Genomic DNA, 15,006 nt, shown 5'->3' on the forward strand with positions numbered 1-15,006 from the left:
GGTTGCAGGGCTGGGACTGAAAACCCAACCGATGAGTCCAAGCCCAGGGTCCTGCCCACCACCCCTCAGCTGCAGTGGAGAACAGGCGTCAGGGTTCCACACTGTCAGTCCTAGGGAAGCAATGTGGGTTGGTTTGGTTGTTGGTTGGTTGGGTTTTATTTCGGCTGAGCAGCGAGGCTTGCAGGATCCCTGACCAGGGACTGAAGCCGGGGCTCCAGCAGTGAGGGTGCAGAGTCCTAACCAGTGAACTGCCAGGGAATTCCCAGCAATGTGGTTTTGTTTGTGTTTTGAACAAAGACCCACTTTTTAAAGATACACATGGGGGGTCCTCAAACTCCTTCCAATCCATAGAAAATTTCCTGAGCAATGAATGGGACAGTTGAGTCTACCAGGAAGGGCAATGTCCACTCTTCGCCTCAGCTGCCCAAAGCATGCCAGCAGGAAAGGCCAACCTGAACCAGTGATTCTGTGTGATCTGTTCAAACAGCTGCCATTCACGGTACCTTAAGTGGCTCTTTTTCCATGCTACAATGTGAAATACTGTGGAAACGATGAAGAGGGCACAGAGGCCCATTCCATAAATCCAAGCTGTTATCTTTTCCCAGCAGTCATCAGACAGCCGGTGAAGGAGGGCACTGCCCACAATGGCCGGAACAATGAGGAACTGAGAGAGAGGGAAAGAAAAATAAATATTCAGTAAAACGCTGAATTGAGAGCTGTTAAAAATACCCAAGTTTATGAGGGACAACTTTAGGAAGATCACTTTAAAACACACATCTCCTTTCCCGGATAATTAGAACAAGCACCAGATGAAGCTGACGTTTTGCTGCGCTGAGAACAGGTGCTGTGTTTAGGGCCCGGAACCTGTGCCTGCCAGTGGGGACATGGTCAGGCAGCAAAATTACTCAACTGTTGCAAAACAGACGTCCTCTATCCTAATTTTGCTACCAAGCACGTATCCAGATTTCCCAGGGATGACTTGATCTTGAGATAGTCCTTCCTGTTTCCCCAAAGTGCTACTGAAAGCCCAAATTTCAGCAAAGGGTAACTAAATGAATTAAATCAGTGCATATAACGCACATACCACACTCAAATCATTTGTCCCATCATACGTCCTCATTTCTAGTCGGGATGTCTACATCCCACCAGTTTGGGGGCTACTGTAGAGTGAAAAGGGGTGGAAGGGTCTTTGCATTATCTCATTTTCTGAGATTCATTTACCTATTTGGCTGTGCCAGATCTTGGATGCAGATGCGCGATCTAGTTTCCCAACCAGGGGTTGAACCCAGGCACCCTGCACTGGGAGGATGGAACCTCAGACATGGGGCCACCAGGGAAGTTCCCGGGTTATTTCATTTTTAACAGCACCTTTCAAGTAGACAAAGGTAATCCATTCCTACCGAGTCAAATAATTTTAAGAGACTAGGATCTTAAGAGGGAATTTTGCTTTTACGCCATATTTTACACTACATATGGACACAAAGTGCAAAGTCTAGCCATAACAGTATGACTAATAAACATTTTATAATAATAGAAATCATCAGGAGAAATCAACTACTTTATTAGATACCAGAATAAACATACCTGGCAAAGAATGCAAACTTTAGAAATCTCATCTATTTTTGTCTCCAACACCTATGTTTTCTCTCTTGCAACAGAATATTAACTCTTCCAGATAGGATCAGCACTGAATTTCAATGCTGATTACAATGGCTGAGAACAAAATGTGAAAATTAAGGACAACAAAGTAAATTTTTCATAAAACAAAATTTATTTTGAGACTATGTCCTTTCTATTTTTTTTTATGTTAAAGTATCTTCCTGAGAATTAGACGGAAGTTTTTTGTTTTGTCATTTTTAGAAATTTTAATGCTCTCTGAAATCCAAAAATCAGGGATACAGTTTAGTAAGTTTAATAAGATGACGTTTTCTGTTCTAAAAAATTAATGTGTATGTTTTGTCAGTTTTCCCTTAACTTTGGTTTATATAAGTGTTCCTGATGACCATCCAGGAGAGATAAACTAAAGGATTATTCAGGTCTATTTCAAGAAAATACTATTCTTAAAGGTGACCTGTGCATCTCAACAACCAAACAATTATATTTAAATGCTCAGCATTATGCTAAATAATAAGCACTTCACTGGTTGCTTTCATAGGTCAGTATTTTGAAAACTATCAGGACACTATTTTTCTACCTTTTATCAGTACTTTGCAGTTGGTAAACGGATACAATGATGGATGTATACTGGAACAATAAGTGAAAGAAAAGGCCATATAAGCTATCATTCAAACTTTATATCCCTTATATCCTAATCCTGATGTAGACTTAAATACATACACACACATACACACACACACTTATTTTCTTAAGGGCCTGTGGACAATTATCTTAAGAAATAACTTTAATTTTAGCTCTGTTAAATTCATCAGACATTTAGTTAAGAATAAAAAATGGAAACCCAAATGTCTGTCAAAAGATGAATGGATAAAGAAGGTGGGATATGTATAAACACATACATACATATACACATACACATGTAATAGAATATTACTCAGTCCTAAAAAAATGAAATATTGCCAATTTGCAGCAATATGGAGGGACCTAGAGATTATCGTACTAAGTGAAGTAAGTCAAAGAAACACATGATATCATTTATATGTGAAATATAAAAAATAAAATAAATGAATCTATACACAAAGCAGAAACAGACTCACAGACATAGAAAATAAACATGACAACCAAAGGGGAAGGGGAGTGGGGGCAGGAAGGGGGATAAATTAGCACTACGGGATTAACAAATACATGCTACTAGACAAAATAGAAACGCTCAAAGATTTACTGTATAGCAGAGGGAACTATATTCAATATCTTATAATAACCTATAATGAAAAAGCTGGCTTAAAATTCAACAGTCAAAAAATGAATATCATGGCATCTGGTCCCATTACTTCATGGCAAATAGAAGGAGAAAAAGTAGAAACAGGGACAGATTTTATTTTCTTGGTCTCAAAATCACTGTGGACAGTGCCTGAAGTCATGAAATTTTAAGACGCTTGTGCCTTGGAAAGAAAGCTATGACAAACCTAGACAGTGTATTAAAAGGCAGAGACATCACTTTGCCGACAAAGGTCCGTATCGTCAAGGCTATGGTTTTCCCAGTAGCCATGTATGGATGTGAGAGTTGGACTGTGAAGAAGGCTGAGCACTGAAAAATAGATGCTTTCAAACTGTGGTGCGGGGTAAGACTCTTGAGAGTCCCTTCTACTGTAAGGAGATGAAACCAGTCAATCCTAAAAGAAATCAATCCTGAATATTCATTGGAGGGACTGATGCTGAAGCTGAAGCTGCAAAACCTTGGCTACCTGATGCAAAGAGCCAACTCATTAGAAAAGACCCTGATGTTGGGAAGACTGAAGGGAAAAGAAGAGTGGCAGAGGATGAGACGGCCAGATGGCATCACTGCCGCAACGGACATGAATCTGAGCAAACTCTGAGACATAGTGAAGGACAGGGAAACCATGGGGTCACAAAGAGCCACACACGACTTACTGACTGAACAACAGATGAAAAATAATCAGAAAAATGTGTGTGTATATATATACACGAATAAAACTGTATCACTTTACAGTACTGTTGAAACTGTCATAGTATTTTAAATCAACTACACTTCAATTAAAAAAAAGAATAAAAGATGGGTATCTAGAAAGTACAGCTAATAATCAAATTAGGCTGTGCATTCTTTAAGTATGGACTCTAAACATTTTGACCCTCTGGGGTTGTGAGGCTCACTTCACAAAATATGTGTCATTAATGCAAAGACAGGGGTCAGCTCAAATCTAGAGAATTTCACCAAATCCTTCCTGCCCTAAGAATCTAAGCCGCAGGTCCAGGGAGACTGTCCACTAGTGAGGTTACTCCAAATTTCATTACCGAAGAAGCCCTTTAACGGGGCTTCTTCAGGGCAAGCATGTACAAAGTAGGTAGAAACTCTTTTCTAAAGAAAAAATACTCAGCAAGATTCTAGCATTTTACTTATTTAAATAAAAATATTTTGAGCACCTAAAGAAAAAGGACAGTGATAAAAGAGAGTAACATTTCAATACCACAAATAACATTTGAATTCTACTATTATAATACTAGGGCATGGCAACCCATTCCAGTATTCTTGCTTGGATAATTCCACGGACAGAGGAGCCTGGCAGGCTATACTCCATGGAGACTCAAAGAGTCGGACACAACTGAGCGACTAACACTTTCGCTTCACTATAATACATAGAACTGATACTTTAGAAAGTTGGATTTCTGCTAAGTAATGACCAGACAGCATTGTTCTATTAGATTACAAGGGAATCTACCAAAAACTAGTTGATTTCAGGTTTATTTGGCATCACGTTCCTTTATAGAAAACACTATTCTCTGGAGAAGGGGCTTAAAGAAATGAAAAGGCACAACTTGAATTCAAGCAAATTTTATTCCAATAACATTTATATGTAACCTACATATCATACTAACACTGTCTAAAATAACTGAATCAGCCTGTTCTAAACACTCTTCACTAAAGAGATAAATTGATCTCCTCTATCTCTTATCTTCAGACTACATACCAACCACCATTTCCCCTCAAAAAATTTCACTAGATGCAACTTTCAAAGGGAATAATGAAATCATAGATAAAAGGAAGTTTATAGTGACACAAGAAAATGCCAATAAAATGAAAATACACACATAAACACAAACAATGGGCTTCCCTGATGGCTCAGATGGTAAAGGGTCTGCCTGCGATGCGGGAGACCTGAGTTCAGTCCTTGGGTCAGAACGATCCCCTGGAGAAGGAAAAGGCAACCCACTCCAGTATTCTTGCCTGGAAAATTCCACGGACGGAGGAGCCTGGTGGGCTACAGTCCATGGGGGTCACAAAAGAGTCGGACATGACTGAGCAACTTCACTTTCTAGATAGTTTTGCTTTTCTTATGTATTTTTCAGTATTTTCCATTTTTCTTAAAATGAACATGTTTTGCTTTTAGAAGGAAGAAAAATCTGAATTCAGGAATTAAACTTTTCTTTTACAGTAAGGACTAACATCTGCTCTGAGAAGCAATGACGACCGTGGGGATGGGAAGGATGTGGCTACCTATTTTAGGGGATCACTCAGGGGGAAAAAATCTTTATCAGCAAATGGGGTGAACACTTCTTGCTAAATGAACACAGCTGACTGTCTTGAAAAGGTAATTCATTTCATTCCAGGGGTGACAGTCTTTATAAATAATTTCCTTTGGTTTTTCTTATAACACTTAATTTCTTTCAAAGAAGATCTTATCTGAGAAAGCAAATTCAGGATCAACAGAGCTGACTGTAGGTCAGAGCACTCAAAGTATCTAACGGCTCACAGTTTCTGATGACATGTACTGATACGAGGTCAGGAAAGGTCACAGGGATGGGTGAACCGGATTGACAGGGCTGAGATTAACAGAGATGATCGCCCCTTCTTCCCACCAAAGCGCTTGGGAAGCATGGAAAAGGCAGGCAGCTCGTACTCACTGCATGTGTGTAACAGTTAGCAGCATGTTCGTAACAAGTTGGCTTGTAGCGGCCATTGGCAGGGGCCCGGTGGTTCATGAACCTGTAGAAACAAAAGACATCCCATGAGAAAAGCTCAGAGTGTGTAAAGAACGATGGGAAAGCTTGTCAGAGTTTGCCTGGTCTTTCTAACTGAAGAGGTGACTGCTGGAAATACCTAGCTACTGGAACAAAACCAAAGCCACAAAGCCGGTGTAAACTGAATCAAAGCCTTTGTCTAAAGTGCATGCCCTAGTTAACTGGATTCAGTATTCTTTCAGTTCATTCAAAAAAATCTTCTACCAATGAAAAGCAAACAAAACTCCTATCTATCCCCTTCAACGGGTACTCTTCAACTGGGATACTTAAAAAAAATAAAAAATTAAAAATGGCATAACCAAATCTGAAATCTAAAAAAAAAATCAAGGTCATTTTCCTAAACTTTATAAATACCAGTAACCACGATTTAATGTGAATTCAATGCGTTTGAAAGTTCCTATTTTGTCTCTCAAAATGTATAAAGCTTTATATATATTAGATCTTTAAATGCTCCATCCCATTATTAGCAGGGCTGCCAAACTAGTTTCCCTGTATTGCATTACCTGTTCCGGCCCCAGACAGCTTAAATAAATGATACTTGGCTGCCTCCAGGCCACTGGAAACAAGAGGTCCATTTTCACCTGCATTCTTCCTGAATTAAAAAGAGTTTGCTTCAAAATCTAAATATGTGACTAGTGCCTGACACACTGGCCAGAACAGTCATGTGTGCCTGGGCTTAGTCGTGTCTCTTTGTGACCCCCATGGACTGTAGCCCCTCGGGCTCCTCTGTCCATGGAATTTTCCAGGCAAGAATACTGGGGCGGGTTGCCAGGATCTTCCCAACCCAGGGACTGAACCTGAGTCTCTTGCGTCTCCTGTAGTGGCAGGCAAATTGTTGATCACTGAGCCGCCCGGGAAGCCCCTAAGAGCGCCTGAATCTAAATACCAACACTTGGTGTGTACACGTGACCTGCCTCCTGAGAAACCTATATGCAGGCCAGGAAGCAACAGTCAGAACTGGACACGGAACAACAGACTGGTTCCAAATAGGGAAAGGAGTACGTCCAGGCTGTATATTGTCACCCTGTTTATTTAACTTCTATGCAGAGAACATCATGAGAAACGCTGGGCTGGAAGAAGCACAGGCTGGAATCAAGGTTGCCGGGAGAAGTATCAATAACCTCAGATATGCAGATGACACCACCCTTATGGCAGAAAGTGAAGAGGAACTAAACAGCCTCTTCATGAAACTCAAAGAGGAGAGTGAAAAAGTTGGCTTAAAGCTCAACATTCAGAAAACTAAGATCATGGCATCCTGTCCCATCACTTCATGGCAAATAGATGGGGAAACAGTGGAAACAATGTCAGACTTTATTTTTTTAGGCTCCAAAATCACTGCAGATGGTGAGTGCAGCCATGAAATTAAAAGACGCTTACTCCTTGGAAGGAAAGTTATGACCAACCTAGACAGCATATTGAAAAGCAGAGACATTACTTTGCCAACAAAGGTCTGTCTAGTCAAGGCTATGGTTTTTCCAGTGGTCACGTACGGATGTGAGAGTTGGACTGTGAAGAAAGCTGAGTGCCGAAGAATTGATGCTTCTGAACTGTGGTGTTGAAGAAGACTCTTGAGAATCCCTTGGACTGCAAGGAGATCCACCCAGTTCATCCTAAAGGAGATCAGTCCTGGGTGTTCATTGGAAGGACTGATGCTGAACCTGAAACCCCAGTACTTTGGCCACCTCATGCGAAGAGCTGACTCATTGGGAAAGACTCTAATGCTGGGAGGGACTGGGGGCAGGAGGAGAAGGGGATGACAGAGGATGAGATGGCTGGATGGCATCACTGACTCAACGGACATGAGTTTGGGTAAACTCTGGGAGTTGGTGATGGACAGGGAGGCCTGGCGTGCTGCAATTCATGGGGTCGCAAAGAGTCGGACATGACTGAGACTGAACTGAACTGAACTGATGGGCTTGGGGCCTGCAAGATGTCAACAGGCTTTACACAATAGTGTAGGTTTTTGCTTGAGTTAGTTTAAGGGGGTGTGGGTAGGAGGAGGAGACTGTTACTTGTCACTAACAAGTTCTGACTAGTCATGTCTTATCAATTAACACGATGGAAAAACGGTACCAGGCTAAACCAAATGGCACAGACAGGTTGCCAAAAACTGACTAAAAACACGTGGCCAAGCAATTCCAAATAGTGTCCAGTTTATGAACAGAAGACCAGCCAACATTTCTCCCTGAGTTAAAGAAGGGCCTGGTAGCCCTAGAGCAAATGAGTAAAGATCAAGTGGCAGTCCCTGCCAAGCTGACACAGAAAGTTCGAGTGGAAGATCCCTTAGGGAACGGAGTTGGCACTGTGAAGACACCTTCCCTGTCTTCACCAAAGGGCAGCTATCTAACTAACATGCAAAAGATACACATACTGAATGGGATTCATCACACGGCTTGGAAACTATTAGAGAGAAATGTACAGTTAACAGCTTCAGAATTACTCCAAGATATTCTCACACATAGATAAATAAATCTTTTCTCCCCTGACAATCCTTTAAATAATTTCACTAATTTCCTAAGGGACTAGAGTGTCGCTATACGGCAGTTATTAGTAAAAAGGAAAATAATTACACTCTTGGGAAGGAGGCTTTAAAAGTGTCCCCTGCATTCAAGGGCCTACAGGATTATCAGCCTGAGACACAAAGACAGGGCTCTAAGTAGCATACCCCATTAGGAATTGTAAAGGGTAAAGAGTAAGGCTCCAGGGTGGCTGAGGGTAGATTAAACTGCAAGCACTCTCTGCAGGGCATGCTCAGGAGGGTTGTCCACCCACCACCAGCCTGCAGGCTAAAACAGCAATTTATATCTCTGGCAGCCCAAACTAAAAATAGTCAGGCTATAACAGAGACAGGGATAGACTTTAAAAGCAAGGAAGCTGAGTGGCCATGTGTGTAACATGTTTGTGCCCACCTGGAATCACTCAGGTTAAAAATGAACTCAGAAGTTGCAGAGAAAAAGATTCCTTCCATGTGACTTAAGGTAGTTTCTCTCTAAGGGCAGGGTCAAGATTCTGGCAATAAGGAAAGGGAACAGCAAGTATGTCAGGCACCGTCTGGGGCCCCATGGGATGGCACATGGTTCTGCCAGGAAATTTACATTTTCCATTTCTCTCTGATACAATCATGCCTCCCATTGCCTCCTGAAGAAATCATTATGAAGAAATTAGTCACCCAAGACCTACATGAAAAGCAGATGTAAAATGCAAATAAACCCCCCAACACTGAGGCTATTCTCTTCGCCCCAAAAGAATGAGGAAGGTTCTCAAGAGTTATGGGAAACAGCACCCACTTAGGCCAGACACCTCCACTTAAAGCAAAGCCATTCTGATGGTCATCCAATGCTAGAAAACATTCTAACACTGGGTGTGTTGCCCATGCCGCAACAACAGAAGCCCCCCAAACAAGTGCCACAACTAGAGGAAGCCCACGCGTGCGGGCTAGGTCACTTCAGTTGTCTGGACTCTTTGCGACTCTATAGACCGTAGCCTGCCAGGCTCCTCTGTCCATGGGATTCTCCAGGCAAGAATACTGGAGTGGGTCGCCATGCCCTCCAGGGCATCTTCCTGACCCAGAGACTGAACCCGTGTCTCTTAGGTTTCCTGCCCTGGTAGGTGGGTTCTTTACCAGGAGTGTCTCATGGGAAGCCTGGAGGAAGCCCCTGTGCCCCAAGAAAGAGCCCACATGCTACAGCGAAGATACAGCACAGCGTTCCTTCCCCCCATCCCAATTTTTTTAGCCCAAAACAGTGCCTTCTGAAGGTAAATCCGAAATGCACCATCAGACCTCAGAGCCTGAGATCAAATCTCAGAAGTTGTCCTTAATTCCTCTGTATTTCCCCATACTCCAAATGCAAGTACTGTCTGTGCTATCTTCAAAATACATTCCAAAACAGTCCCAGTCTCTACAGTTTCAAAGTTACTACCTTAAATCAAGACATCGACTCCTCTGGTCTGTAGACAAAGCTCTGGTCTCCCTGCCCGCCCGCACATGGACTCTCTTCTTTACCCAGCAGCCACGAGTCTCTTAACACCAGATCACATCACATGCTAAGCCCAGCTTAAAACCTATCTGGCTTCCCAAAGTGCTTGGCAACAGGGCCTCCTCTGCAGGCCATGAGCCCTCCCGACTTCTCCAGCCAGGGGCTCCCTTCCTTTCCTCTCCCCCTCCAGCCAATCACAGCCTTTCTGCTTCTCCAACCAACCAGGTCTGATCTGACTCAGAGCATCTGTGTTTGCCGTTTATGTCTGCCCAAACATTCTCCTCCAGTGTGCCCAGCTCTCCTCTCACCTGTCAAACTCGGCACAACCATCCTACCTAAAGTATCAATTCAGCAGAGCCCTTATCACAATTAGTAAGAACTGGACTTTTTGAACTTATTTTTTATTTCATCTTTCCCCACTGTAAAGTGAATTCCATGAAGGCTGCCTTGTCTATTTTTTCATTTCCAGTCCCAAACACAAAGTCCAGCTGATTGTTGGAACTTAATAAATAAGTGTTGAATGAGAATAAAAAGACAGACATTTTGCTGCTGCTGAAGCATTTTATTATCCTAACTGAGAGAGATCCTGCCGGCAGTTAGTTTCACTGGGGATTTCTGTATGCAACAAAAACAGGCAGTCTTAGAGCCAAGAGAATCCTAGATCTTGTGAAAACAAAATGGACAAAGGACAAGACCATGAACATTTCAGGGGCTCCTTCAACATCATTCGAAGGGGCAACAGAACTGATCCCTACATAGAACCCTACTATTGATATTAGCTGTCCTGTATGAATAAGCATGATGTTTAGGAGAAAGTGCCTGCAGTCAGAGGTGGCGATAGTGGTGGCAGCCATTTAACTTAATTACTAAATAAGGGAAATGGCACATATAAGGAAACAACTTCAGTGTTCTTCAGTGTTCACTGAACGGTGTATGATTCGATGCTCTGAGAACATGGAACAAAAAGAGAGGCAACAGGCAGCACTGGAACACTTCCTAATGCTTTAGAATAAGACGCCTTACCACATACTCAATTTGAAACTAACCAGTGGTCACAAGGCTGGAGCTAAGAAAGCAGTATCCTTTTCCTTGGATTTCTGGTTGCCAGGCTGGAGAAATGAGCACACACCAACAGGACACTTTAGAAGCTCTGGGTCCTAGGCCTCTGCACTATCACACAGATGTTGTGTGTGGGTGGGGAGACAGAGGTAAATGGCTGCATGGGTGGTGGAAAGGGACATGAACCCTTCTGTCTGCCCCGTTCTAGCTGTGTGATGATAGCAGGCTCTTTTATTCTCTAAAGCTCTTCTATTAAATGGGTAGAAGTTTGCCTTTCAGGGTTACAGTTAGGGATGAGATGAGTTACCTACAAATACCCAGCTACTGCCTGGCACTGATAGGCACTCAATAAATGTTAGCAAGTATTCTAATCAGTCAGAGATGCTGTGAAAGGGAGAGAATGACTCTGTGCAGTGTGGGGGTAGAATCAAGAGCGAAAGGGATACAGCACAAAAGATAAAAGGTGTCCCAGTGGGATTTTTCACATCCTAAGATTTTTGAGAAGCCATGCCTGCATAAAGCCCTCCACACTGGATTAGGCGTCCTTATAGCTCTTCTCCACATATGGCAGAGCTCTGGAAGTTGATCCAAAGCCACAGTGACCGCCAAGTTTCCATTATGAACAAACCAGCAGGATGTTCAAGTTTTCTTATAAGTTAGACATAGCCACAAAGGATGGCCTAATGAAATGTTTTTACTGCAGTCAAATGCTCTTCAATGGAGTCCTGGTGAATCTATCAAAAGGAACACAAGGGCTTAAAGATAAGTGTGTTCCTCTTTCTGGTTCCTCTGTCATTTACAACCTGTAACTATCCTAAATGCTCACAAGATGGATAACAAACAGCTTTTAAGAGGTGCAGAACAGTACTCTCAATATGTTAATGTATAGACCACAATATATTACTTATTTGCAGACTTTATTTCTAAGTTCAAGTTGATTTATAGAAATATCTTTGCAAACAAGAAATTACGGGATCATTCATTCTGCAAAGAAAATCAGGGCAGGTCTAGATGTCATCAAGAAAATAACTGTTAAATATCCACTGACATTGTGCAGTTGCTGCGGAAATTACAACGTCTATGCTATACCAAAAGAAAATGCCTGTATTTTTAATTTTTAAATGAATGGAATAGAGGGCAAAATCACATTACAACTGTGATAATAAGGACTGCATAGATTAGTGTCCAGCAAACAAGAAGAGTTCAATCAGCTGAGATGGTAGGATCTTAAATAAAGATGTGTTTGTTTTTCATTTCTCTTAATACTGCTAATGTTTGTGCAACAAACAATAACACAAGTTCCTTTTTTTTCTTTCTTTTTCGAGAGAAGAACTGAAAGGATAGAAAAGAAATAGAACTCTTTAATCTAACAAAAACCGGTAAATGCACAGAAGACTGCCACGGTTCCCGGAAAACAGGAAGAGCACAGATGTGCAGAGAAGTAAAACCAAATTAAACACACCACATACAGGGTTTTGCCAACCATTGCTGAGCCTGTGTTACATCCTCCCTTGAAGCCCCTCCAGTCCTCATGGCTGACTTCATGTTCTAAAGACAGAACATCATGGTTCCTTTTTGCCTTTGGAAGAACTGATGATGTTCCCATTAGGCGAACATTGCCAGGCATTCACCACACTGAGTGATAAGCAATGTTCAAAAGTTAATCCAAGTCTTCATCCTGATCACTCCAACTCTCCCTGTGCAAATGTCACTCTGGAGAAGAAATGAGACCAGCAGAAGAGGTGAGAGGGTTTCTAGGGATTAAAGCATTGGAAAGAAAAAACAAAAAAAACCCATACTTCAAAATCCTGTAATAAAAAGCAATGCCTAAAAACGCAACAAAAGCCTTAAGAGATTTCATGCTTTTTTTTTTTTTTTTTCTTCAAATTCTACTGCACACTAAGCTAGCCTGCTCAGGGTGAAGGCCTGGGAGTGGGGATGCTAGCCTGATTCAGACAAAGGGATGGAGAGTTACCACAAACACACGACACGTGAACTTTCACCCACTTACACGAAGGAGCATTAGGGGAAAAAAAAAAAAAAAAAGGGCAGAGCTTCCTCTCGAATTATGGCCAGCCTCCATTCATTGCTAGATGGCAGGGACCTGGAGTCAGGATTAAGGCCAAGTTATCTCCCCAGGCTGGCGTTCCCACCGGCTTTCCAGCCAAAGAGCACCCGGCCATCCTTCCGGGGGGCCTCCTCGGTTCCTCGTTTCCTAACCCAGGCGTCTCAAACTGCAGGTCTTACCGCCCAGAAGCTAATGCCCCGGCGCGGTGACCCAAAATAGCACACGCTGGGGCTCTAAGCCCGAGAACCCCGCAGGCAAGGCTAAACCGGCGGAGCCTGCCTCAGTTTTCCCCACCGCCACGGCAGTTCAAAGACAAGCGCCGGAAACCCCCAGCACCCCTGCGGGGCAACCTGGCTCGGGTCCGGGCGCCTCGGGGGCCCCCCAAGGCCGGTTAGGGATGCAGGCCAAGGCTGGGGTCGGATGATCCGGGGTCGGAAGATCCGGGGCCGGTGCCCGCGGCCGGCGTTCAGGTCCCCGGAGCAAGCGAGAGGCTGTCCCTGCAGGGCGAAGCTGGGCGGGCAACCGACCCCCCGGGGAAGGCAACCGGGGTCCGAGGGCTGGGGACTGCAGCCCGCAACGAGCAGCGGGGTCCCGGGCCGGCGCGAGACCAGCTCCCGGAGCGGGGCCGCCCGGGGACGGCGGGGCGGGGAGCCCCCGGAGCACGAGAGGAGGACCAGGCGGGGCGCCGGGCCCCACACGGGCGGAGGCTGGTCCGGGACCCGGTGCCGGCGCAGGCGGCGGGCCTGGGGCGCTGCCCTCTCACCGCTGGAATCGACTCTGGAACCGCATCGATGCTCCTGCTCCTCCGCGGGGGCCGCGAGCTCCGTCTCGTCAGCGCCGGCGCCCGGGTGCGCGGCCCGCAGGAGCTGGGGCGGCTCCGGGGGCCGCAGCGGGCCCGGCGGACCGCTAGACCGGGCAGGGGAGACGGGGCCGGGCCGGGGGTCGGGACCGGGCCAGAGCCAGACCGGGCGCCTGGGGGCGGGAGGGCGGCCCTTAAACGGCCCGGCCGCCTCCCGCCACCTCCCGCCGCCCGGCCCTGCCGCCCCGGCAGGGAGGCCCCGCCCCACCCGGCGCCCAGACCCGCCCCCCGCTGCCCGCGCCCCGCCCGCCTGCGTGCTCCCGCGGCCGCCCGCGCGTCACCGCGCCCGGGGGCCAATCAGCGCACGAGCGGAGCCGCGGCCGCGCTGCCATTCATTCCCGCTGGGGCAGGAGAGGGACGGGGCCTCCCGGCCGGGGGCGGGGCTACAGAAGGGGCGTGGTCTCCCGGCGGGGCGGGAGACAGAGGGCGGTTCACGGCTCGAGGGGTGGAGTTGGAGCGAGAAGATAGAAGGGCCCGATGACAGGAAGAAAAATGGTAAAGGAGGATGTGAGGCACGGCTCTTGAAAGCGACTGTGGTGAAAACAGCAACAAACAAAGGACCTCTGTCTGTGTCCTAGTCCTGACTCTGTGTCTTTCGTTCTTCAGCATTCCTTTCTTCATCCCTCCGTTCGTTTATTCCTTCATCATTTTCAAGGTCAGCTACCCCGAGGCTGTTATGCGAGGTTCTGGGGTAGATTTTTAAAATCTTTCCTCGCCTGTCATGTAGGGATGCTTACATGTAATCCTTTCATTTATTTGCTTAATCCAAGCAACTTCTAAATAAACCAAAAAGTAGATTTGAATCAGGGTCCTGTGGGAAAAATATAAACTCAGAGGGCTTCCTGTAAGAGGTTCAAAGAATATTTAATGAATGATGATTTTTTTTGGGGGGGGGGGTAGAGTTCTTGGGATGAACTAAGCTATGTACAACTTTTAATCATCTTCAAAGGCCTCCATGATAGTTTGTTTTTCAATTTTTATATATTTATTTATTTAGTGCTGGGTCTTCATTGAGTGCAGGCTTTGTCTCGTTGCCCTGAGTGGGGGCTACTCTAGTTGTGGTGTGAGGTTTTCTCATGTTGGGGAGCGTGGGCTCTAGGGTACATGGGCTCCAGTAGTTTCTGCCCGTAGGCTCAGTACTTGTGGCGCCTGGGCTTAGTTGCTCCGTGACATGTGGGAACTGACACGGATCAGGGATGGAACTCGTGTATCTTGCATTGACAAGCGAATTCTTACCATTGAACCACCAGGGAAGTCCCTGGTTTTATTTTTTCTTTTTTAATTTTAATTTTTTTCCCAGCTGCATCACATGGCCTGTGGGATTCTTGTTCCCCAGCTTGGGATCAAACCTGTGCCCTGCAGTGGAAGCCAGGAGTCCCAAACCACCG

General features: G+C 45.1%; 1 protein-coding gene across 9 annotated transcripts in view; it reads right to left on the minus strand.

The window, feature by feature from the left end:
- Positions 1-13,780, minus strand: part of MMD (monocyte to macrophage differentiation associated) — a 60,707-nt gene extending 46,927 nt beyond the window's left edge. For 5 of the 9 annotated variants that reach the window (XR_003506993.1, XR_003506990.1, XR_003506992.1 and 2 more), the window contains exons 1-3: positions 12,161-13,200; positions 5,539-5,620; positions 504-664 (exon numbers count right to left, since the gene is read on the minus strand). Coding sequence is in view for 3 of the 9 variants with exons in the window: in XM_027519561.1 (XP_027375362.1) it covers positions 504-664; positions 5,539-5,620; positions 12,161-12,318 (401 nt within the window). In the remaining 6 variants the exon portion in view is untranslated. Of the gene's footprint in view, positions 1-503; positions 665-5,538; positions 5,621-12,160; positions 13,277-13,522 lie in introns of those variants that run through there. The other 4 variants (XR_003506994.1, XM_027519561.1, XM_027519560.1 and 1 more) reach the window with 4 other exon arrangements.
- Positions 13,781-15,006: the final 1,226 nt, after the last annotated feature.

Source organism: Bos indicus x Bos taurus, chromosome 19 (assembly GCF_003369695.1).
Source record: "Bos indicus x Bos taurus breed Angus x Brahman F1 hybrid chromosome 19, Bos_hybrid_MaternalHap_v2.0, whole genome shotgun sequence".
In the NCBI taxonomy this organism is placed as follows: domain Eukaryota; kingdom Metazoa; phylum Chordata; class Mammalia; order Artiodactyla; family Bovidae; genus Bos; species Bos indicus x Bos taurus.